The 24,767-nt window shown below is 46.2% G+C and overlaps 2 protein-coding genes across 5 annotated transcripts in view; one reads left to right on the top strand and one right to left on the bottom strand.

Moving 5' to 3' along the window:
* Positions 1-24,767, top strand: part of CDK11B (cyclin dependent kinase 11B) — a 235,201-nt gene that overhangs the window by 84,671 nt on the left and 125,763 nt on the right. The window lies entirely within an intron of this gene.
* MIB2 (MIB E3 ubiquitin protein ligase 2) overlaps positions 1-24,767 on the bottom strand; it is a 70,504-nt gene that overhangs the window by 23,918 nt on the left and 21,819 nt on the right. For 2 of the 4 annotated variants that reach the window (XM_083752544.1, XM_083752547.1), the window contains exons 2-3: positions 16,627-16,948; positions 14,724-14,895 (exon numbers count right to left, since the gene is read on the bottom strand). In XM_083752544.1, coding sequence (XP_083608670.1) covers positions 14,724-14,895; positions 16,627-16,873 — 419 coding nt within the window. In that variant the 5' untranslated portion in view covers positions 16,874-16,948. Of the gene's footprint in view, positions 1-14,723; positions 14,896-16,626; positions 16,949-19,880; positions 20,207-24,767 lie in introns of those variants that run through there. The other 2 variants (XM_083752545.1, XM_083752546.1) reach the window with 2 other exon arrangements.

Below are 24,767 nucleotides of genomic sequence, written 5' to 3'. Positions count from 1 at the left end.
GTAGAAGGCGGTTTCCCTTTTTTTCGTATGTTCCAGGTCTTTGCCTTTTTTCTTGTTTTACCGACATTTATGTCTGCTGTGCTGGAAATATAATTTGTTAAAAGGGTGTGTGTGTGTAGGGTGGAATTATTTATTAAATTGTGTGTGTGTGTGTACTTATATCTACATCTATAGGGCTCAGAGTGCAGTGGTTAGAGCAGTGGTGACTGGTGCCCATTGGGACCAGTAGGGCAGAATGGAGGGAGCCCAAATAGCAGGCGGAGTCAGAGCCAATGACTGGCACAGCAGAATACATATGTATAGCCTCCTTCCCCGTGAAGAGAACATAGCCTTTCCACAGGGCAGTTTATTGTGAAATCTGGGCTGCTCATATAACACCGGTCCTGAAAGACCTACACTGGCTCCCAGTACGTTTCCGAGCACAATTCAAAGTGTTGGTGCTGATCTTTAAAGCCCTAAATGGCCTTGGCCCAGTATACCTGAAGGAGCGTCTCCACCCCCATAATTCAGCCCGGACACTGAGGTCCCGCTCCAAGGGCCTTCTGAAAGTTTCCTCCCTGCAAGAAGTGAGGTTACACGGAACCAGGCAAAGGGCCTTCTCAGTAGTGGCGCCCACCCTGTGGAACGCCGTCCCATCAGATGTCAAGGAAATAAACAATCATCTGACTTTTAGAAGACTTCTGAAGGCAGCCCTGTTCAGGGATGTTTTTAATGTCTGATGTTTTATCGTGTTTTTAATATTCTGCTGGGAGCTGCCCAGAGTGGCTGGGAAGGCCCGGCCAGATGGACAGGGTATAAATTAATTATTCTTATTATTATTACGCTAACTTATCACATTGTCCACACAACACCATTCTCATCAAAATGCCATCCCATTTCTCACAGCCCCCCTAAATCTGGATTTATATTTTTAATAACAACAGTAGTAGATTTTCTTTCTGCAGCCAACAATAAACTGCCCTGCTCACGTGTCCTTCCAAGGAAGCTTACAGGTAAATTTAAAAATCACAGTAAGACAACTGTTGAAACACACAGAGAGACACAAAATACAGTAGAGGTCAAATATCTATCTCAATATAAGGTTCCCCAGCCCTGTTTTAAATCAGAGCAGCCACTCATTCAGAGACATGGCAAGAAGCCTCCTTTCTTGATGATGCTCCCAGCTCCCGGAAGCCTTTAGTTCTCCCAGATGCTGCTGGACTATGACTCCCATCATCCCTGACCATTGGCCATGCTGCCTGGGGCTGATGGGAGTTGGAGTCCAACAACACCTGGAGGACCACAGGTTGCCCATCCCTGATGTAGAACCACAATTTATAGGAGCTCAGAGTAGACCCACTGAAGCTAATTAACAAGACTAACTTACGTCCATTCATTGTGTATCATCTGGCTGCATGAAACCAAAACCATTTTCATACACAATCATGAGTGACATTTTCTTTTGTTAAGGGGGATTGAAAACAACACCACAGAACTCCTAGACACGGTGACATGGGCTGGGTGGACATCACTCAGAACTTGTCTCAATAAATATAAATTTATCTTAAATGAAGAAATGCATTAACCACCTCTTCACCTGTAACGCCTTGCCATGTTTTACTTCACAACATACAGTAATATGTATATTCACAATGTTTTGTTTAAGTTGCTGGTTGTTGCTTCCGTTTTCTGCACACCACTTAGAGATATTTTTTAATATATTAAGCGGTACAGAAATTAAACAATCAATCAAAACAATCAAGAATGATTATTTACATGTTGCCTCTCTGCTTACAACAACTCTCGGCGAAATGTATATTTAAAAAATCAGAGTAACTGAAACATTTAGAACAGCAAACAGAAAGTCAGGTAGTATAAAAAGGAGAATCATTGACATACATTGTTAAAAATCAAGGATACAACAGCAACAACAGTTCCAGGTTTCCTTGCTTAGAAGGACCTCAGAAAGCAGTTAATGGAAAACAACCTTTCTCTCCCCAAGACCCTGGAGAGGTGCTGCCGGTCAGAGTATGCAGCACTGGGGGAGATGAGAATGAATAGTTGGACCTCCTTGGAGGCACTCCCCTTACCAGCCTTGTTTGGCCAGGTCTCAGTCTTGCCACACTATCAGATTCAGCCAAGAGGCAAAGGTTTCAGGTTGAATCCAATGACAGTCCTATGCAAAGTGCATCCTCTGAAACTAATGGACATGACTCACCTAGGTCTAGTCTGAGCATAACTAAGCTGAATTCATATTCTTAAAATGTGCACTCAAACCACAACACACTAGGTTTCACTGAGAGTTAACCCACAAAAATTAACGGACCTAAGTCAACCATGACCAACAATTTCAATGGCAGGATAGCACAGGACACAAACCTTTATGTTTCTTCCCGAAACAAAACAACATTTGCACTACTGAGACTTTCTCCTCCCCAGAAAGTCAAACTAAAATCTACAAGAGGCTCAGGGCAAGCAACAAGGATACGTCTCTGTGCGGTACCCACACAATGGTGAAGATGGGATCTGACGTCTGGTTGAAGCAGCTCCCAATGCCCATAACGGGATTGGTATTCCTCGCGTCCCAAAATCAAACCAAGTGCATTTGATTAAACAGAAACTTCGGGCCAAGCCCTTCAAGAATTCCAGCTGGGGGTTGAGGAAGCAAAAAACTCTCCCGCCGCCATAATGAAACCGCTTCCACATTTGCGTGGCTTCCGTAATGGGGGAAGAAGAGGCATAACACTTCCAAGCCCCTGACTTAGCCTGTTGCTTAATACCCGACAGCAGACGGCAGAGCCTTGGGCGGATAAACCCCTGACGCAGCCTGGGACCCAGCAGCCACCCGGCCCACTGCGCCACTAAAATTAACCTTTGGCTCTCATTTTGGCTCATTAATGGATTGCTTCGGTGGCGTGACATGCCTGGGGAAAGGTGCTTAGGGGAGAGGACCAGGGGGCAGGTTTATCTGCACACACGATGGCTAATCGGTATCTTTCCAGCAGCTTTCCGTGATCCAGATTGTAATGTGATAGGAGCCAAGAGCGAGGAGGGAGACAATCTTGCTCAGCCAGTCTCCAGTACTAAAAGTCTGTACCGGGGCCACATCAATTCAGCAATCAAAAAAAAGAAAGAAATGAAAAGGATTCCGCAATTGGAATAAACTGATAACATTTTTCCTACAAGAAGCTCAGGGACATACACAATCCCCTCCAACTTATTTTAAAATAGCATCATAGTGCTATAAATGTATAGTGTCATTGTGGTATTGGACTGGTTCAAAACCAGAGGACCGTCCTCTGTAAAGTAGGGCATGCTACTAGACATAATTCTGCGTGCAATTTGGGGTTGTTGTTTTTTTAATTCAGCCCTTCCCTGCCCAAAGATATCTTCTCCTCTGACACAGCATCCCCCTAAGCAAGTGGAGAAACAAATTGCACAGAAGAATTCACAGTCAAGAGGAAAAATGCCTCTGGCCTACCCATTCCCCTCGATCAAAATTTGTCCTGGAGGGTCCCTGCCCGCCTCAGTCAATGCCGTTTTATTCACAGCAATTTCCTCCTAAATCCTCGACCAGCAAAAGGGCCAGCTGGAAATTTGACAGAGCTGGAATCCCTGGGTCAGCACCAATCTCGAAAATGAAGGCCTTAATTAAAATGGTTATTAAAAGCAATATTGCAGCGATTAAATGCAGCCCCCGGGGGGTGAGGTCTGCGGCACTCTTTAATAGCCTTGGTTGTTATCCGGTATTTGGAAGCAAAACAACTCAAATTAGATTAAAATCCAGGAGGCGCTTGGCTCCTGCTGCATCACTTGGCTTCTTTGTGGCTGGGTAGATAGCAGAGACGGTTCAGTTCAAGGTTAATGTTTGGTTCTCGGGGGCTTGGAAGAAAAAGTAGCCCTGTCCTGCTTCTGTGGAAGCTTGTCGGGACAAATAAGGACATCAGAAGAGCCTGGCTGCAGGATCAGGCCAGTGGCTCATCGAGTCCAGCATCCTGTTCTCAAAGTGTGCAACCAAACGCTTGTGGGAAGCCTGCAAGCAAGCCTGGAGGACCACAAAAGAACTCTCCCTTCCTGTGGTTTCCAGCAACTGGTATTCAGAAGAGTTTCTGCCTCTGAGAGTGGAGGTACTCAAACGCAGCTCTATTGCTCTGTGAAATTGCCCCACGCCTCTTTCAAAACCATCTAAACCGGCGGCCGTCACAGCATCTTGTGGGAGCGAATTCCTCGGTTTTAACTATCACATTCTGCGTTCCTCTAGCTGCCACAGGATACAGACAGCACTTGAAGGACAATGGAAGACCACCTGCAGACACCGCCCCACCCCTCCACTAAATTCCTCTCTCCTCCCTACTGAACTTTGCTGCCTGGGTGGAGAGTGCAACTCAGGGAGGGTCCAGCCCTGTACACCTTCCTCTCCAAGTAAAAACACCTTCCTCCCAGGCCGAAAAGCTGCTTGGCAGGCTGAGGAGAGCATGAGTGTTTGCAGGGATGCCTCCACACTTTCATTTCCATCACAAATCAGGATCAAGAGTGAGATGAAGAGAGAAAGAGAAATCAGAGTGGGGAATGAATAGCTCCACATGCTGCTGGCTCTGGGAGTATGGTCACCAACTGCTGAACACAGCCCATTGCAAGGGGGCATCAAAAAGGGTGCCCACCCCTGATCTAGCAGTCAACACAGGCCGGAACTTCCTTCCTCTTGCCTCTGCAAGCTGAGTCCCCTTGGCTCCTAAGGTAGCCAGGTTTTATTACTTGAGCCAGCTGAGAGCTTCCTAATCAACACATTGCCATATGGAGCAAAAAAAACAATAACCTTGACTTTCTGGAGACGATGCCTCAATGGAAATGTCTGGTATCCATGCCGGTGGGGGGGGGGGGATAGAATTTGGCAATCCACCCAATGCAGTCCTGTAAGCTTTATTCAGATTTAACAGCCAAAGGAGAGAAGGAAGGGCAAGAGAGGGACCTTGGAGCCAGGAGGCTCAGCCCAGCCACATGAGAGAATAATAGGATCGTCTCAAGCGGGCAGACTGAATAAGCCTCCACCCACTGACCTTGGAGACAAGGCAATGGGAAGGTCCCAATGCAATTGGCGGCAGATCCTTGTTGAATCCACGCTGCTCTCCACACCACCATGGCCAATGAGAAACACACAGCAGAAGATCAACAGAACTGGGTCTCATCCAGACCGCTGTTTTATCATGCATGTATGCAGCAGCATGTAATTCACCCATGAGCAGCACATTTGAAGTGGATTTACCCTGGACCACCACACTTTATCAGTTGTTCAGTAATGCTTCTCCAATACTCCCGCACTAATGCTTCTATACTCTGCCATTCCACAGTCCTTGTCTCACACCCCAGCCTACCCAACATAGCTGCACTAAGACACCGTTGAACACACAGCTCCATTCAGACAAGAAAGAGGAATCATCGGTATTCAAGGACAAAGTCTAGCCTGGCAAAAACACTCCAGGAGGATGTAAAGAAGGCCCCAGTGAGGAGTGCAAACCTGGCAACAGTCCTGAGGACCAGAGAGAAAGGCCTCGAGGGCCACTTTCAAACTTGATGTTCCCGATCTCTGCTCTAAGCCAAGAAAAAGAAGGCAAGGAACTACATTAAAAGATTAAAAGGGATGTGGGTGGTGCTGTGGGTTAAACCACAGAGCCTAGGACTTGCTGATCAGAAGGTTGGTGGTTCAAATCCCCGTGACGGGGTGAGCTCCCGTTGCTCGGTCCCTGCTCCTCCAACCTAGCAGTTCAAAAGCACGTCAAAGTGCAAGTAGATAAATAGGTACCGCACCAGCGGGAAGGTAAACAGCGTTTATGTGCACTGCTCTGGTTCGCCAGAAGCGGCTTAGTCATGCTGGCCACATGACCAGGAAGCTGTACGCCGGCTCCCTTGGCCAATAAAGCAAGATAAGCGCCGCAACCCCAGAGTCGGCCATCTGGACCTAATGGTCAGGGGTCCCTTTACCTTTACCTTACATTAAAAGATCAAGATCACACCAACTTCAGAGTCTTTCAGGCCCTCTTATTTATTTACTTATTTGTTTGTTTGTTTATTTGCATTATTATTCTTATTATCTTGACTAATATCCCACCCTTCCTGCTGAAGGAGCCCAGGGCGGCAGAATAGATTCTTTGGCATGCTGATTTCTGCTGGCAAAACGGGCATGACACAAGTCTCCACCTCACCAGCTCAGACGCTGTTTCTCAAAGCATTTCTTTTTAAATAAAGTCCTACCAGGCACATACTCGAGAAGTGTCACAACACGCAACCCTGGCTATGTTTCCGCCTGGGAATCAGGTCGACAGGCCCGGCTGGGTTCGCGTTCCTCAATTATCATCACCGAGGCAGCGATGAGGCCGGCCAAATTTCAGAGAAGGAAACAAAACAAAAGGCGAGAGAGTTCTCACTTGGGGAGTTCTCTGCCCAGAGTCCAGCCGTTTCTAACTGATTGATCTGGCCTGGTCTCCAGCCACGATGCCATTGTAAAATTAGGGAAGGAAGTCCCTTGGCTCCTGCAGGCGAGAAAGAACAGCACGTAGCAGGGAAAGTGTCATTAATTCTCTTTTGCAGGGGCGGGGAAGCTCTGGACCTTCAAATGTTGGTGGATTACAACTCCCATCAGCTCCAGTCATTGGAGGGATTATAGGTTACATACCTTGCTCTGCCTGGAGGGGTTCAAGATTCAGGTAGGTAGCCGTGTTGGTCTGTCACAGTAGAAATATATACAGTGGTACCTCTGGATGCAAACGGGACCCGTTCCGGAGCCCCGTTTGCATCCAGAAACAACCGCAACCCACATCTGTGTGGGTTGTGATTCACCGCTTCCGCACATGCGCGTGATGTCATTTTGACCATCTGCGCATGCGTGAGCGGCAAAACCCGGAAGAAATGCACTCTGTTACTTCCGGGTCACCGCAGCGCACAACCCGAAAATACTTATCCCGAAGCTACTTCAACCCGAGGTATGACTGTATACAAAAATTTTAAAATAGTCTAGTAGCACCTTAGAGACCAACTAAGTTTGTTCTTGGTATGAGCTTTCATGTGCATGCACACTTCTTCAGAAGGGTTCAGGCAGTGTCCAGCGACCTGGAAAGATAGCCCATCTAGGAGAAGGAAAACTCTGCCTTGTGGGACATATTTGGGAGAAGGAAAAGCCTAAGTAAACCCTACACAAATCTGGCGTGGAGTCCCTAAAATGGTTTGATGGCGCCTTGTGGGTTTCCTGCAGTCAAGCTGGTGCCAAACGTATTGTTCTGCTTTTCTTTAGACCACATCTGTGAAGCCAAGAGGGGGGTCTTGTCATCCGGGCAGCCCAGGACCTCCACACACACTGCCCAGCCTTGTGCCCCAAGGGGTCACTTAGTTGCTGCAAACACAGTGGTTTGACTTCACCCCCGAAGGCGCACTCCATTGTCTCTCAAGACAGACAAATACCAACAAGAATGCATCTTCTTAACTTATTATTGCTTATTATTTACCCACCCTTTACCCTAAGGTAAAGGGCAGGTTATTACATTAAAACACAGTATTAAAAACAGTTTTAAACCACCACCAATCACAAAAGTAATGGGGGTCCCAAAATATACCATCTCGTGTGTCAGAAGCCCAGGTAAAGAGTTGTTCCAAACAGTTTAAAAGTAATCTTTACTTTCCGTATTTTTTTAATGATCCAAGATGTTCTGCAATTTTTTTCCATAAGGGCAGTGAGCTGTATATCCTAGCCATTTTCCAGTGTTGGGTTAATAGAGGTCTACTTACAGCTGTGAGGAAGATTACAAGTCTTTGAACATTAAAATCCTTATAATTTAGGAGAGCAAGCTTAAGAATCAGGATGCAATATGTGTCTTGTAATAGTGGAAACCCTTGTAAAAACCTGCTTCCAAAAACGGTTGTGTACATTTGCAGTCCCACCACCTGCCACATTATGATCCAATCTGTTTAGAACCTCTCCAGCACATCGGACTAATTTGAGGATTTATCCCATGACATTTCATATGGGCATACTGGCATCTGTGTAGGGTTTTAATGCTTATTTTATTATAGTGGCTACCGATTTAAAGGGTTCCCCCTACCCAAAAAATGTTTTGCTAGTTTTCATGACAAATTTCACAATGTAGGTCCATTTTCCATTTGGTTTTTAGTGAGGTTAAATTTCCTGACATCTGGTTACAAATATTATACATACAGTCATACATCAGAAGTCGAACAGAATCCATTCTGGAAGTCCATTCGAATTCGAAACGTTCGACTTCCAAAGCATGTCTTTTGATTGGCTGCAGTAAGCTCCTGCATGTGCAGTCCCTTCTGTTTCCAACCACTGAATTGCATTTCTCTTGGCAATTTTTTAAGATGCCTGTTTTGTAGGTGAGGAGGTACAGGAAGAAAAACGTGATTTTTAAACATATTGATAGCAAGTGCCACATAATGTCTGTTCTGCGCTTGTAAGCAATCAATATTTTAGCGCTTGTTCAAACAAGCCTACCCAGATATGCAAAGTTGACATGCATCTTTGCCTTGTAATGTAAGGGTTGTATCCTATACTAATGCTACTCAAGAGTAGACCTGCTAAAAGTAATGGACATTATGGTCATTAATGTCAATGAGTTTACTCCAAGTAGAACTTTGTTGCATACAACCCCCCATATTTTTTTTACATAAACTGCTCACCATACTTGTAATCTGAACTTTCACCAATCATTTTAACATATATTTTATTTTATAGAAACAACACAGATGATTTTACAGTTAGCGATTTACAAACTGTTAAGTAAATAAAGAAGAAGAGAGAGTGCCTGAGCAATATCAGTCAGCAAAAGGAATAAAGAGATTGTAAAAACTGCGCAGCAAAAAGTTAGGTTGACATTAGCTGAACTTGCAATGTCTTCAGGGGAAAAGAGGGTGTGTGGGGTCCAATTTCAGACTTAGATGGATGCAAGCCTAGCTTTGCCATAGATAATAAAACTTTTTATCGTCTCTGGAAAATCGGCATCTGTGTCTCCAGGGGCATCATTTGTGCTTTGCCTACAACGGTTGAAAAAAGAGATAGAAATGCAACTATTGATCTTGTTGGGAGAAGAAAAAGTTTGCTGCTATATGTTGAGCAAGCAATTTGGAGAAAGGTGCATTGGCTCTTCAGAATGGAAAAAAGAGAACAGATTTCCCCTCCCGCCCCTGGTTTCTGTGACATTAGCTATGTCTTCAGATCTAGGTTGTAGGTTTGCAAAATGCAAATTGCTCTCAATTAACCAGATTGGAGCCAGCACAGAGGGGAAATTTCACATTTTCCTCTCCAGAGGAAAGTCCCTCCTTGAAGCTTCTATTTTCTTGGGGCGGGGAGGAATTCCCCACTGGTACCTCTCTGTACCATCTCTGATCCCCCACAGTGGAAGTGGTCTGCATTAAATTAAAATACTGTACAGTGGTACCTCAGGTTAAGTACCGGTACTTAATTCGTTCTGGAGGTCCGTTCTTAACCTGAAACTGTTCTTAACCTGAAGCACCACTTTAGCTAATGGAGCCTCCTGCTGCCACCACACCGCCGGAGCACGATTTCTGTTCTCATCCTGAAGCAAAGTTCTTAACCCAAGGTACTATTTTCTGGGTTAGCGGAGTCTGTAACCTGAAGCGTCTGTAAGCTGAAGTGTATGTAACCCAAGGTACCACTGTACTTACTTCTCATGAGCAAGCAATCTGCCTCTAGTATCCAGCAGATTGCCACCTAGCAGGTTAAAATTAAAACAAAGGCTCATCTCAATTGCAGAAACCGGGGATGGAATTCTTCTTGCAGGGAGCGCAACAGCATTGCTCCAAAGAACCTAGGGATACTGTGGTCACATCCATACCATATGTTCAAAGCATGTGCCCCCCCAAGAATCCTGGGAACTGTAGTTCACCCCTCAAAGAGCTACAAATCCAAGCACCCTTGACAAGCTATCACCCAGGATTCCATGTGGGAAGGATCTATATATAGAAGGATGATTTACATTTGCAGTACCTCTCCAGGATTCGCAGCAGGAGTCTCTCAAAGCCCTAGTTGGTGATGCCTGGGGTTCAGCCTGGGAACCTTCTGCATGCAAGGCAGAGCTACAGCCCTTCCCATAGGACAGCTGAGTCAGTAGATCACGAGGCTCTTAATCTCAGGGTTGTGGGTTCAAGACCCATGTTGGGCTAAAGATTCCTGCATTGCAAGGACTAGATGACCCTTGTGGTCCCTTCCAGCTCTTAGGATTCTATACCATTCTTCTATATACCGAGTTGCATCATTCATCCATCTAGCTCAATATTTTCTACAGCAACAGGCAGGTGCTCTCTTGGGCTTCAGACAACAGCCTCTTCCATCTGCCCACAGCCACGATTTTGCTCCTGGCTTTAGTTTGGTAGACTTTGCGGTTCTAGTTATGATATGTCTATATAGTATATGAGAAGTATCTTTTAAAAATAGAATACCAGTTAAAAACAATTAATAACTTCCAAAGCAAAAAGGTTTCAAATCAGAATGAGGCGGAACAACCAAATGACCACAAGCCGCTTTTTATGGCTCATCAAAGACACAAGAATCAAAACAAAACAGATAAAATCAACAGCCTTAAACGTAACCAAACACCTTTGGACCGAGGTCCTCCTTAATTTGTTCGGCAAACAATAGGTCAAAAATACTGGATGTGCAAATCGCCAAGCGGCATCACCGGTTTGAACTTTTAGTGATGATGTTCATCTGGCCCCAGGGTCACTTCCAGATGGAATCCCTTCAGCATGCAAGGATATAAAAAATCCTCTCCTCCTCTAAAGTGGCCTCAAAACAAGGATTCAAAATTATCCAGCTTGTTAGCCTTTCAAGTCGTGCAGCCTTGAGCTGTTATCTGGATCCTCCGGACTGAATTGAGAGCTCCCACCGGCATGGCCACTTAGAAATGATTTAGACTTTTGCAAAACCCACGAATGCAAGGACAAGGCCGTTCTCACACCCAGGTGCCTTCTTAATTAAATATCAGTATTCCTCAGTTATGGTTCCAATCTTCCTGGCATAGCTGCCAAAGGTAAAGGGAACTACTAATTTCTCTGCCTTTTGATATTTTTCTTAGATGCCTTCAGTTATTTCCCGCCTCTATTGAGAGCCTTATATTTTGCCTCCTTCAACAGTTTCATTGGGCTCTCGCGCATATGGAATTGTCTTGCAAGTGGCCTGGCCTGTATTTTACTTATAAAAATATTTATATACCGCTATTCATTAAGAAAAAAATAGCAAAGGTGTTTACAGCAACAGTGTATAAAACCATACAATGAAAAATCATATAAAAAACTAAAAGCAGACATCAGCTACCTATTGTCAAAAGATACGTTCTGAATTGCCTGCATAGCCCTGGTGGGATAGAGAAGTTTTCAGCAGGCATTTAAAATCTGAGACAGAAGGCCCCTGCTGAATCTCCAATGGCAGGGCGTTCCACAATAAAGAGTTAATGGAACTAAAGGTTCAGTTTCTTGCTGTTACTAGATGAGCCTTGCCAACTTGTGGAACAACCAATGAAACTCCTGCAAACGATCTCAATAATTCTGACAGTAAGAGCTATTGTACAGTGGAAGAGACTACCATGAGAGGAAGTGGACTCTCCATCCTTGGAGGTTTTTAAGCAGAGGTTGGAAGGCCACCTGTCATGTATGATCTAGCTGAGTTTCCTGAATTGCAGGGGGCTGGACCAGATGACCCTTGGGGTCCCTTTCAACTCTATAATTCGATGATGATGATGATGATGATGATGATAATGATAATTTATTTATACCCCACCTATCTGGCTGGGTCCCCCCTGCCACTCTGGGCAGCTTCCAACAAAACACTAAAATACAATAACCTATTAAACATTAAAAACCTCCCTAAACAGGGCTGCCTTTAGATGTCTTCTAAAAGTTTGGTAGTTATTTTTCTCTTTGACATCTGGTGGGAGGGTGTTCCACAGGGCGGGCGCCACTACCGAGAAGGCCCTCTGCCTGGTTCCCTGTAACTTGGCTTCTCGCAGTGAGGGAACTGCCAGAAGGCCCTTGGCGCTGGACCTTAGTGTCCGGGCAGAATGATGGAGGTGGAGACGCTCCTTCAGGTATACTGGACCGAGGCCGTTTAGGGCTTTAAAGGTCAGCACCAACACTTTGAATTGTGCTCGGAAACGTACTGGGAGCCAGTGTAGGTCTTTCAAAACCAGTGTTATATGGTCTCGGCGGCCGCTCCCAGTCAGCAGTCTAGCTGCCGCATTCTGGATTAGTTGTAGTTTCCAGGTCACCTTCAAAGGTAGCCCCACATAGAGCGCATTGCAGTAGTCCAAGCAAGAGATAACCAGAGCATGCACCACTCTGGCAAGACAGTCTGCGGGCAGGTAGGGTCTCAGCCTGCGTACCAAAAGGATTCTGAAAGAAGCAGTTGTAAGGATCTCCTTCTTGCCCCCCCACCCCAAACAATGTTTGGGGCCTGCACCCTACATGAACCAAGAGAATGGGAGATGGACCAAATGTTCCAAGGCCGATTAAAATCCCAGAACATACAACCCTGAATAGCAGCCTAGCCAACGTGTTAGAAGCCCTCGCAACATGTGGTAACAGAGAACAATTCTGCTTCGCTTTTGGCGTTTCTGAAGGCAGCTATTGCATCTGCCCTGAATCTTTACTGCCCAGTGCTAACTTTATCCCGCTTTTCACAACCGTTCTTCGTCAAAACTGCTTTCCAGACCTCTTACTCATTGTAAGACACGAGAGAGAGAGAGAGAGAGAGAGAGAGAGAGAGAGAGAGACTTCACAGTGTTTTCACCTTGGAGGCAACCAACACTGCAAGGAATCAATACATTCTGCAGGCCTTGTTGGGATTTTCAACAGGAAAGTATCCATTATCTGAATGAAACCAAGAAACCATGCTTTGGATTTGTGACTGAGCACAAAAAAAGTCACCAGAGATTCCAAACTTAGGCGCTTCAAGTGATTTCTCCTCCTTTTCACCTTGGAAGCCCTAGTGGGAAAGTGACGCACTGTCTGTCCACAGCCTCATGAAGCATGGTTTATGAAGTCACAGATGAGTGTCACGGCTGCACAATCCTCCCTTGGCGCTCCTCTTTTGTCCTTCTGTGCCGCCGCCCCCTCCCCCCCCCCAATGTGGAAGCAGCTTTGAGACACAGATCCTGGCTTGTTTTAAGCCAAACTTCTACGTTTCCCCCTCCAGGACCAGAGAACTCTTGCATAACATCATATCACAAGCCAGGATATTATGTGTGTGTGTGTTTGTGGAGATTGTCCCTTATTACCCTGGCTTGTCAAACCAACAAAAGCTAAAGATTCGTGGTTCAGATGTAACAGGGAACCTGGGCTTAAAGGAAACCAGAATCTCGATAGCTACTAACCACAGTGGCTATCATGAGTCCTGAGGTGTTGCCGGGCTCAGGAGAGGGGTTGAATTCCTACCCATGGATTAAAAAGGCTACAGGGTAGTAGGCCAAGGTGGACCAAGAGGGGGAATGGGAGTGAGACATGGGGGTGAGAGGCTGGAGGAAGTGGGTACCTGCCCCTAACTGGGGACGCATAACTCCCATCTCCCTCCTTTCCCCCCCAGACATTTTGCACACCTCCCTCAGAAGACAACCTGTCAACGGCACTGAGCACCTGCCCCCTGACTCTCTTTCATCCCACGCCCCCACGCCCAAATCCAGCTCTCCTGCCCCACGCATAGAAAGCTTAAAAGTCACTATTAGTCACCCCCGAGTTCCTTTCTCCTCCGAGGACTTCACACAGTGGCACTGGCAGCTCCTCTACAATTTAGGAAGCAACATTAGAGGAGGGGGGGGTGTTTTTTTAAAAAGGGAGCAGGGTAGGTTGCCTAGTTACCATCGCAATCGTCTACTGAAAAAAGCCCTGGAAGCCCTTTGCTTAAGCAACCCCCCCCCCCCGATCCTTTTTCTACTTGCTTCAGTTTTGGAGAAGCTTGGTTCTCTTAAAAGCAAAAGCATCACACCTGGGGATGGACAAATCTTTTCCATTTCGGTTTCTGCCCGGCTTAGGGAAGGAGGAGCAATGCCCATGGGCACGACATCACCCACCCACCCCAAATCACCCTCGCAAGCTAAGCTGGTACCTCTGGCCCTAACTGTTCCCCTATGAAAAACTTCACCACATGCCACTGGATAGAAGCCGTACAAATGTCCCAACAGGTATCTACATAAAACTGGTGTTTATAAGAAATATGTTCAAGATGTAGCCAAGGCTGCAGGGTCCTCAGACTGCTGCATATTAGACAATAGGTGTTTATCCTTCCAGGCTCCAAGTATAAGTCTCTTAGAGATCTAGAGCAAAATACAGTTTTCCTGTTCTTCCATTAATCCCCATACTAATGGAATATCACTTAAAAGTACAGGAGCAAACTGCATATATCAAGGATCTGATAGCTACAAAATTGAGGAGGACAACAACTTAAACCAAAAGTAGTATATATCACTGGACATGTGCCCAAGGGATTTCCAGCATCATACCACATGCCATACTTGGCTTGCCAGTTCCCAGTTTCCCACCCCTTGAAGCAAAACAAGTACGGATAGAATCGAGCCCTAAAAAGAAAGAACACGTCACCCTCTTGTTATCTATCTCTCTATATATTAACATTTACAATGTACACCGGGGGTATGTGCAAATGTCAGGGGATTGGACTAGATGACCCTTGGCACCCCTTTCCAACCCAACAAATCTCTGATTCTATCACTTACGGCTGCGAGTGAGCAGTCTCGTAGCGCTCAAAGGCGTGGGAGAGGTCATGCTTGTTGTTCATGTAGCACTGCATACACAAGTCGTAATCGAAGCAGACCTTGCATTTCCACCGCATCCCGCGGATCCCGTGTTTCTTGCAGCAGTCGCAGATGATGTTGGGGTGGCGGACGCCTAATTGAGAGAGAAAGAAAGAGGCGAGAGTCGCCATCAGCAGCTTCAGCAACCAAAGAGATCAAAGGGGTTAGAGAAACTCCCTTATGGAAGAAAGGTTATCAGCACGTGTGGCTTTCAGTAAGCAGGAGAGTGTGTGTGTTAGAGTAAGGTTATCAGATTTTTTTCAATGAATCTGGGGACACTTTAATTACATACATATATACATACTACATGTTTGGGACATTGATGTTGCAGCGATGGCGGTGGCAGAGGGGCGTCCGCCACCTTGACCTCAACCGCCATGTTTCCCTTTCCTCCGAGGCTTCTATCTCCTTTCTTCATGAACCTGGGCAGCCCCTGAGTTGTTAGTTCTTCGGTGGTGGGGACGCGGTGCACAGTGGGTCAGGCAGGAAGGTGGAGAAGGAGGGCGGAGAGTGGCGGCGGCAAGGCTCGGGCAGCACAATGCCTCCCTTCCCATCGAAGCAGCCCCAATCCCATTCCTACTTGTGTGCAAGCAGGAGGGGGTGGGATCCCTCAGCTGGGAAGCAAGGCTTCCTGTTGCCTAACTGAGAGATCCCTTTCCCCTCCTGCTTGCACGCAAGCTCTGATAGGCAGCGTGAAGTCTCCCTTGACAGGGAGAGATCCCCACCCCACTCCTGCTTGCATGCAAGTAGGAGTTGGGATGCTGCTCTGATAGGCAGCATGAAGCCTCCCTTCACAGCTCAGTTGCTGGGGTCAGGGAAAGCGGAGGCAGCCCGGAAGCTGCATATTAGAGCCCCTGCACCACCATCTTATGGGGACTTCCGAGCCAGCTCATGAAGCCAGCCAGAGCCAACTGCTCTGGGCTGCTGAGACTGCCACTACTGCATTTCCCAGGGACATTAGATGACATCTGGGGACATTCTGGGGATGGAATTTGTCCAGGGACTTATTCGCAAATCCGGGGACTGTCCAGGGAAATGGGGACGTCTGGTAACCCTATGTTAGAGGTGTCTGAAATAATGCATGGGCACCCAGGATCCTCAAATCATTCCAGGGAAGGACCCTTCTCTGAAGCCAACCAGTGTAGGTCAGCTGGGGGTAAACTGTGGCTTTTCAAGTCACCAGCCAGCAACATCGCCAGAGGACAGTTGGGAGTTACAACAGTCCAACAACCAGAGCAAGCCCACAGGTTCTTTACTCTGACTGGTGCAGACAATGCTGGATAAATGCTTGATGTGGCTCAGCGATGCAGATTACTAGGTTTTGAGAAAAGACCGCAGCTCTGTGCAAGAGCATCTGCCTTGAGTGCAGAAAGTCCCAGGTTCCAATCCTGGCATCACCAGGGAGAGGTGGAAATGTCACTTGCCTGAAACTCTGGAGAGCAAGTCAGTGTAGACCAGTGGTTCTCAAAAGCGTGTGGCAGGAGAGGATAGAAGGGTGGCAGAAAGGTTCAAGGGCAATCAATATTACATGTTGGGAATGATTCATGTTCTTATGTATCCGCCTTGTTTTTTACTTTCTGGATGTACTGTTATCATATAATAAAGTAGCCATGTTCCATTACAAATCAAAGCCTGCCAGGAGTTGCTACTTTTGTTTTCCAGTGTATTTCTTATCAATAAAAAAAAAATCAGGGCAAGGAAATTTTTATTCTGAAAATGTGGCCCAGAGGGAAAAAGTTGGAGGCCCACTGGTGTAGATAGTACTGACACAGATGGACAAGTGGCTTAATTCAGTATAAGGCAGCTTCCCGTGTTATTTACTTACCTATTTGTGCATTATCGTACAGGAGAAGATCGTACGCTCCCTGAAACCCAGTCCGGTAGTTGGTGCGAGTTCCTTGGTCCCACTGGACCACCACGGTCTTATCTGGGGTGGTTGGGCTGCCCTGCCGACCGATCTCCACCACCGTCCCGACATTCCCTTCGCCGTTGTCTTGGTTGCTCCATTTCCAGTCCACCCCACGGACCACCCGCATTCCAACCTGCATGCTTGCGTAGGGGTCAAAGTCCATCGCCTGGCGCAGGCAACCTCAAGTTGACGGCCGGACGGCCGGCTCACAGCACAGAGGGCAAAGCATTGATGAAACCTGGGGAGTGGGGAGATGGAAAAAACACACGCATGGGTTCAAAAAGCATGCTGGGAAGATTGAGGCAGTGTGGCTGCTATGCACCAAGTATGTGGGTGAAACTATAGTCTTCTGGGATTTGCTGAACTACAACTCCCATCTGGCCCAGCAAAGATGGGCAATAGAGAGTTGTGGTTCAGCAACTTATGGAAGGCCAATTGCTGCCTCTTATGCACCAAGTGGCATAAGACACGTGGTGGGACACGGGTGGCGCTGTGGGTTAAACCACTGAGCCTAGGACATGCTGATCAGAAGGTCAGCGGTTTGAATCCCCACAACGGGGTGAGCTTCCGTTGCTCGGTCCCTGCTCCTGCCAACCTAGCAGTTCGAAAGCACGTCAAAGTGCAAGTAGATAAATAGGTACTGCTCCGGCGGGAAGGTAAACACCGTTTCCGTGCACTGCTCTGGTTCACCAGAAGTGGCTTAGTCATGCTGGCCACATGACCTGGAAGCTGTACGTCAGCTCCCTTAGCCAATAAAGCAAGATGAGCGCCGCAACCCCAGAGTCGGCCACGACTGGACCTAATGGCCAGGGGTCCCTTTACCTTTACATTACTATGCACCAAGTGGGCATATATTGATCTTCTTTGCTCTCATATATTCTAACAGGGACATAATTCTCCAGATGCCATAAGATCAAGCCAAGTGGACTAACTAGTCCAGCATCCTGTTCTCACAGTGGCCAGCCAGATGCCCCAATGGGAAGCATGTCAAAAGGACCTGAGTGCAACAGCAATTCTCCACACTTGCAATTCTCAGAAACTGGTTTCCAGATGCACAGTGTATCTGATAGTGGAGGCAGAACACTGCCAATGTGGCTAGTAGCTATGGACAATCTGTCCTCCTCTGAAATTTGCTTCCTTTAGAACCAGTCAAGGGGAACAGAATGACTAAGAGCATAAGATGATCACCAGTAGGCCCCAAACTGCTGGTTTCAGGTTTATGTGGTCATTATAAATCTCAGGTGACACTTGGGCAACCCAGGAAGCAGCAGCTCTCACACACGGTTCTGATCACCCCCTCCACCCACCCTTTTACAGATAAGTTTCAAAACAGAAGGAAACTTTAAAAAAAAAAAAGCACATATGAATTTCTGACACAGTCTCTCTCCCCTTTCTGATGACAAGGCCTAAAATTAGATCAGGAACTAAAAATACTTGCACAGGAGACAATGAATGCTTCTCACCCCATTTGCATTAATGAAAAGAACGCAAAGCCACATCTCAAACACACCATCAAACACTTAACAAGTCAAGGGCAGCCCGTGACAGATGAAGTAGAAAATGGATGCTCTTTTAAACACACAAGTAGAGCGCCATGAATTAAAAGCAATGGGAAATTCATTGGTTCAAGGACTCCAAAATAAATTAGGAAAGGTCACAAATTTATTTATTTTAAGATCAAAGCTGCTGTCGCATTCAGAGCTGAAGCCAGTCTCCTATTGGCTTGGAATAGACATACTCCCCTTTATGTTATATAGCTCAAACAAATATTCACAAATATTTAACACAGGATGAGATGTCCAGCTCTGCCGCTCACACTTTGAATGGACTAGGACCTGGGAGACCAGGGTCCAAATTCTCCAGTCAGCCATGAAGCTCACAAGGCCAATATTGGGCCAGTCACTGCCCCTTAATCTAACCCACCTCACAGGGTTGTTGTGAGGGTAAAATGGGGAGGGGGGAACCATGTACGCTGCCTTGAGCTCACTGTAGTAAAGAGAGGGATGTAAGATGTAATAATGAATGTAACAATAGTACAAAATACAAATTTGTACTATATATTTAAAGCAGTATCATAGCACAGTAATTACCTGAGTGGTTCAACAGACTGCAGTTCTCAGGATGATTTGGGGGAAGCCTTGACTTTGTAAAGTGGTATGATAGTTCTTTAAATGTACAGTACAAATGGGGCTAATCATACCACTTTAAACAGTCATGCCTTCCCCCAAAAGGATTCTGGGAGTTGTAGTTAAAGGTACTGAGAGTTGTCAGGGGACCCCCTATACCCCTCAGAAAGTGAACAGCTCTTAAAAGTGGTTCAGCAGTCAACAGGCAGCTACGGGAATTGTAGCTCTGTGAGGGGAACTGGGTCGCCTAACAACCCTCAGCACCCTTAAACTATAATTCCCAGAATTCATTGAGGGGTAGCCATGGCTGTTTAAAGTGGTGCCACAGTTCTTTGGTGTGAATGTGGCCTTAATATTTGATGCCTGTGTGGCAAATGCTGGCAAGATTAACAGCACAGCCCTTTCTTGCAACCAGGGCTAGCCCTGCTCAGTGTAGATTCATTGAAGTTAATGGACTCCGCTAACTTGGCCCCATCAACATCAGCGGGTCAACTCTCAGGCTTGACTTCAGTGGATCTACTCTGCGTAGGACTAGCGCCGTGAAGGGGGAATAGGGGGTCTTCCTAACAACTCTCACCACCCTTTACAAACAAACACCAGCTCCCAGGATTCTTTGCGGGAAACCATAGTGGTTTAAAGTGGTACCACAGTGCTTTAAATGTATGGTGTGGATGTTTTCTGCCTCTGGAGCTATCAAATAGATACCACTAATGGCATGCCAGTTATCAAAATGAAAGATATCACAGAACATTGCAGGTCCCTGCTTCACGGGCTTTCTGCGTAGGCCTCAGGTTGGCCGCTGTAAGAACAGGTTGGGGGGGTCTAAATGAACCTTTGGCCTGATCTAGCAAAGGCTCCTTTTAGATTATTCTAGTCAAAAAAACACCATTGATGAGCAGATATCAGAACAGAGTTTTGGTGCTGAGCGGCAGTTATTTTGGCGAGTCCTTTGGCAAACGCTCACGCGTTCAGAGACAACAAGGTTCTTAGAAGAGGAGAAAACAGAAAGCGAAATACGTTCCATCTCAAGCCCGGCTTCCTAACCTTTTTTTGAGAGCCGCCCAGAAAAGCGATTCCATGGCTCCCCTAGGCCTCTTGCTCCATAGATAATGTCCTCTCATGATTAAGAAAGGGCACCTTCCCTGGAGTTTAAGCGCATGACTTCTACACTTCAGGTGAAAAGGCACCCACCTAGAGAGATGTCCCACCTCCACATGTGGTGGAGTTTAGATACAGCCATGGGTGATGGACGCTTTCGCTGGCCCTGGAAGATGCACTTTGCGGTTGCCTAGCAACAGGGGAATACGACGTTACATAAGGAGAGTCCTGTTGGATCGGTCCAGCACTCCATGGACTCTTCTTACCGTGTCCAACCAGAGGTGCCAATAGTTGTTAGAACCCCGCCTCAAAAAAACTACAGTTCCTAGAATTCCTTGAGGGAAGCCATGATAGTTTAAAGTGGTACCATAGTGCTCTAATAGTATGGTGTGATTGTGGCCATATACACTTAAAAAAATATCAATGAACCCTTCAAGGAGATTTGGGGGTGTAGCTAGTAGCTCTCTCTGTCTGGCCGCACCATCTGTCACCCAGACACGCCCCACACCAGACTTGCTTCGCTCCCTTCTTGAGTGTTTTTGCCTGGCTGGAATGTGCCCTTGAACTCGGATCACACCTCTTGGTTGCCTGGCTAGGGAGGTGGATGCACCTACGTGTGTAGAAGTACCCTCCTGTACAAAAAGCAACATTTACATTTGTTGCTCCACCCACTTTTGCCTCTGGCCCCGCCCACCTCTGTGTGCAAAACCATGAGCTCTACCAGTTTGCTCAATGGGATTTTCGGAGCCGACGGGAGATTAAAACGCAGGTCTCCTCAGTCTGAAGTCAAAACTCTTAACAAGTAGCTAGAAAAGAATCCCACTGCAACGTGTTCATATAATAAATTTATTTGATTTCTATCCAAGGAGTTCCAAGGTGGCATACATGCTTCTCTCTCCCCCCCCCCCCCAACCCTTCTCCTCTCATCCTCACAACAATCCTGGAAGATAGGTTAGGCTCAGACAGTGAGTGTCTCTGGGATAGAGTGCTGGACTCTAACCACACTGGCTAAATAAGTTAAAAGACGTCTCGGGAGCCAAAGGAACAGCTAAAGAAACCAGACAGTTAAAAATAGAGAGATACCTTCTCACATGAGAGGAAGAAAAATTTAAATATACCAGCATGGCTATTCTGGGATCCAACCGCATCACAACCAAACATGTCGTGCTTCAGACATCACAGGCAGACCGATTACGAAAGGGGGGGGGGTAGGAGGAGCTCTTTCAACTGAAAGAACAATTAAAATCCTTGCCTTAAGGGGATTATGTCTGTCAGTCTCAATTAAAAGGGATTAGTAGACAGTTACAAAAAAATAGGAGTGGATATGTAACCTAGACATCATATTTAGAAAGGGAGCGGGCAGGGAGGTCAGTGCATTGTACGATGTTTGGAAGGGGCTAAAAATAAGTTGACATTTTCAATTGAAAATATTATTATTAGCACCAATGTGATGCATAGCGTTTTTGCAAAAAAATTCCCACGCATTGTTCTTTGATAGTAGAGGAGGCTGAATGTCTGCGATGAGGGGAGAGGAGGAGGGAGGGCCAGGAAGAATGGCAGGTGGCATTTTGACACAACCAGAGAAAACCCTGGTTCTTTCCCATTACATCAAGCAGGGTGCCCAGGCCTGGGTGTGGGAGCTTAGATCTGACACAGAAGATATAAAAACACATTATATTATTCAATCCATCAATTTATATACCACTCTTTTATCAGAAGATCCCAAGTCAAGGAGAATTTTCAAAATCATCAGATTGCTATAAAGCATGCTTTTTAAAAAGAAAGAGAAAAGAAAGAAAGAGTTTGAGAGCTTGAGACTGAGTTCCATAGTTTAACCTTCACTGCATGTCCATGCATTCTAGTGTTGCGAGAGAGGGAAAAACCCTTTCCTCATCCTCATGCCAAACATCATATTATGAACTTCTATCATGTCACTTCTTCCTCATTTTTTCTTCAAACTGAAAAGTCCCAAAATGTGCAAACATTTCCTCACAGGGGAACTGCGTCATCAAGTTTTTGACTGCAGCTCCCAGCAGCCACAGGGCGCAACATGTATGCTGGCTAGCTGGAGGATGGGAGTTGTAGTCCAAAACATCTAGACGGCACCAGGTGACTTTCTGCAAACCAGGGCAAATTCTCTGCTGATGTAGTTATATTAGAGGCCAACAGCAGAGAGCTGCAGCTCAGGGATAGATCAGCACACAGGAGGTCCCAGGAACGACCCTTGTCTGGAACCCGATGAGTATAAGGCAGAATCCTATCTACATTAAATTTTGGGACATTTGTTTACTATGCATTTGGCACCTCTTAGCATAGAGGGACGTGGGTGGCGCTGTGGGCTTGCCAATCAGAAGGTGGGCGGTTCGAATCCCTGTGATGGGGTGAGCTCCCGTTGCTCGGTCCCTGCTCTTGCCAACCTAGCAGTTCGAAAGCACGTCAAAGTGCAAGTAGATAAATAGGTACCGCTCTGGCGGGAAGGTAAACGGTGTTTCCGTGCGCTGCTCTGGTTCGCCAGAAGCAGCTTAGTCATGCTGGCCACATGACCTGGAAGCTGTACACCGGCTCCCTCGGCCAATAAAGCGAGATGAGCATCACAACCCCAGAGTCGGTCACAACTGGACCTAATGGTCAGGGGTCCCTTTACCCTTTACCTTTACTAGCATATCGTAACCACATTTTGCATGACTTCCCCAGAGGTCAAGGAGGAAGTTGTCACCTATGTTTGGATGCAATTGGATGCCATTCTGAATCAAGATGGCAGACTTAACCTTCCTAACTGCCCTGATTTTACTCACTGATTTTTTTTTAAAAAAATATGTTTCTTTGTTCCATAGAATTCCTGAGCAACTTGGGATATGAGGCTGGTAGCGTTCCAACATTATCTGAGAATTCCTCATGGAATCCAGACATCTCCTGGGCACGTAATTTGAAGACGAAAAATGGGCATTTTCTCCTTCCCTCTGTCTGGTGATGTCCCTTGAATGCCAAATGAAGCCTTACATAACCTGGCTTTGGGGCGGAGAAGTGAGAAATAGGCAAGGAGATGGCCCAGATCTCCCCACCAAAACACACACACACACACATGCACACACACTCTTTCTAAACATTCCAGCTATCACTTTGTTAAAACACATGGAGTTAATTCTGTTCACAGCTAGCCTGAAACTCCCCCCACCCCACCCCTCTCTCTCCCTCTCAGGCACACACACTCTCTCCTGCTGTTTTTGTCAAACATAACCCAGGAAATGCATTGTACCAGCTGGGCAGCTGGCCGAGGCTTCCAGTCACTTCAGAGCTCTGCCAATGCTTGACAAGGTTATGGTTAAAGAAACCGTTGTGCATTCCTCTCCACCACCACCATCACTTTTTGGAAGCTGCCCGTTTTGTACATTTCCCAACTTTTTCCTCCGCATTAGACCAAATCCTGCTGGATCCAGCCAGCAGCCCATCTAGTCCAGCATCCTGTTCTTGCTGCGGCCAACCAGATGACTATGAGAAGCCCACAAGCAGGGCCCAAGCACAACAGCAACTGCCCTCATTTGTTATTCTCAGCAACTGTCTGTTTGTTGTCTCTGACACTGGAGAGGTAGAACAGAGAGCCATCATGACTAGAAGCTACTGACGGTCATATCCTCTGTGAATTTACCGTATTTTTCGCTATATAAGACGCACCCGAGCATAAGTTTTTAGAGGAGGAAAACAAGAAGAAGAAAAATATTCTGAATCTTTTATTTCTGTAAAGCCTCTTTTCAAAAGCTTGATTTTGCAAGTGAACAGTAGAAGCATTTTAACAGGCATTAGTGCCTGGATTTCATTCTCTCACAGAAAGCCCCAGGAAAAAAATGGGATCATCTGGCCGTTTGGAAAGATAGAGGCACATGGTTTGGGCACTGATGGAATCCAAGACTGACTGAAGAGGGAAAACAAGAATAATGTTCTCCTGTCTGTTTGTCAAGTTGCTCAGGGGGCTACTGTCACAGAACAACCTCACAACAACCCAGGGAGGTTAAGGTGGCCCTCTCTGCGCAGCGCCATTCACTCCATAAGATGCACACACATTTCCCCTTACTTTTTAGGAGGAAAAAAGTGCATCTTATGGAACAGAAAATGCGGTGTCTAACCCCCTTTTAAAGCCACCCAAGGGGACCATCACAAGAGGAGAGTGAATCCCACAATTTAACTATGTGCAAAGAAGTACTTTCTGTTGCTTGCCCTCAATCTTCCAACACTGAGCTTCACCGGATGGCTCCAAGTTCCCAGTATTATGAGCGAAGGAGAAAAACTTCTCCCTAGTCACTTTTCCTGCACCATGCAAATATTCATAGCTGCAAGATAAAGAGCTGAATGGGGACAGTCTTGTCTCCCTAAATTACTCATGTGGTTTTATTTTATCCATTTATGTCAATGCAAAAAAAAAAAAAAGAGGTTGGGGAGGGAGGAGCACACATTTTGGGAGCGATTCACAAAACAACGAAAACCCAATAATAAAATAAGGAGGTGAATAAACACCAGCAATTAAAAGCAGTTTCCATCACAGACTAAAAGCCTGGGGAAAATAAAACAAGGTATTTATTATTTTCAGCATTAGGCTAGACTCCTTGGGGAGAGCGCCATAAAAATTATTACAATTATATCCTGTTTATTTTCCAAGGAACTTAAGGAAATGGATGTGGTTCTCTACTCACACTGACACCCCCCCCCCCCCGATTTTATCATCACAACAATCTTGCAAGGAAGGCGAGGCTGAGTGAAAGTGACCCTCGAAGCACCCAGACTCTGGCCTGATGTCAATAAAGTGCCAACTGCTATTTGCAAACACTTGGGTGGATTTGG

The sequence above is a fragment of the Podarcis gaigeae genome (assembly GCF_964106915.1).
Source record: "Podarcis gaigeae genome assembly, chromosome: 8".
NCBI classification, from domain to species: domain Eukaryota; kingdom Metazoa; phylum Chordata; class Lepidosauria; order Squamata; family Lacertidae; genus Podarcis; species Podarcis gaigeae.
The sequence above is the reverse complement of the archived record's forward strand: the minus strand, read 5'-3'. Positions and strand labels throughout refer to the sequence as shown.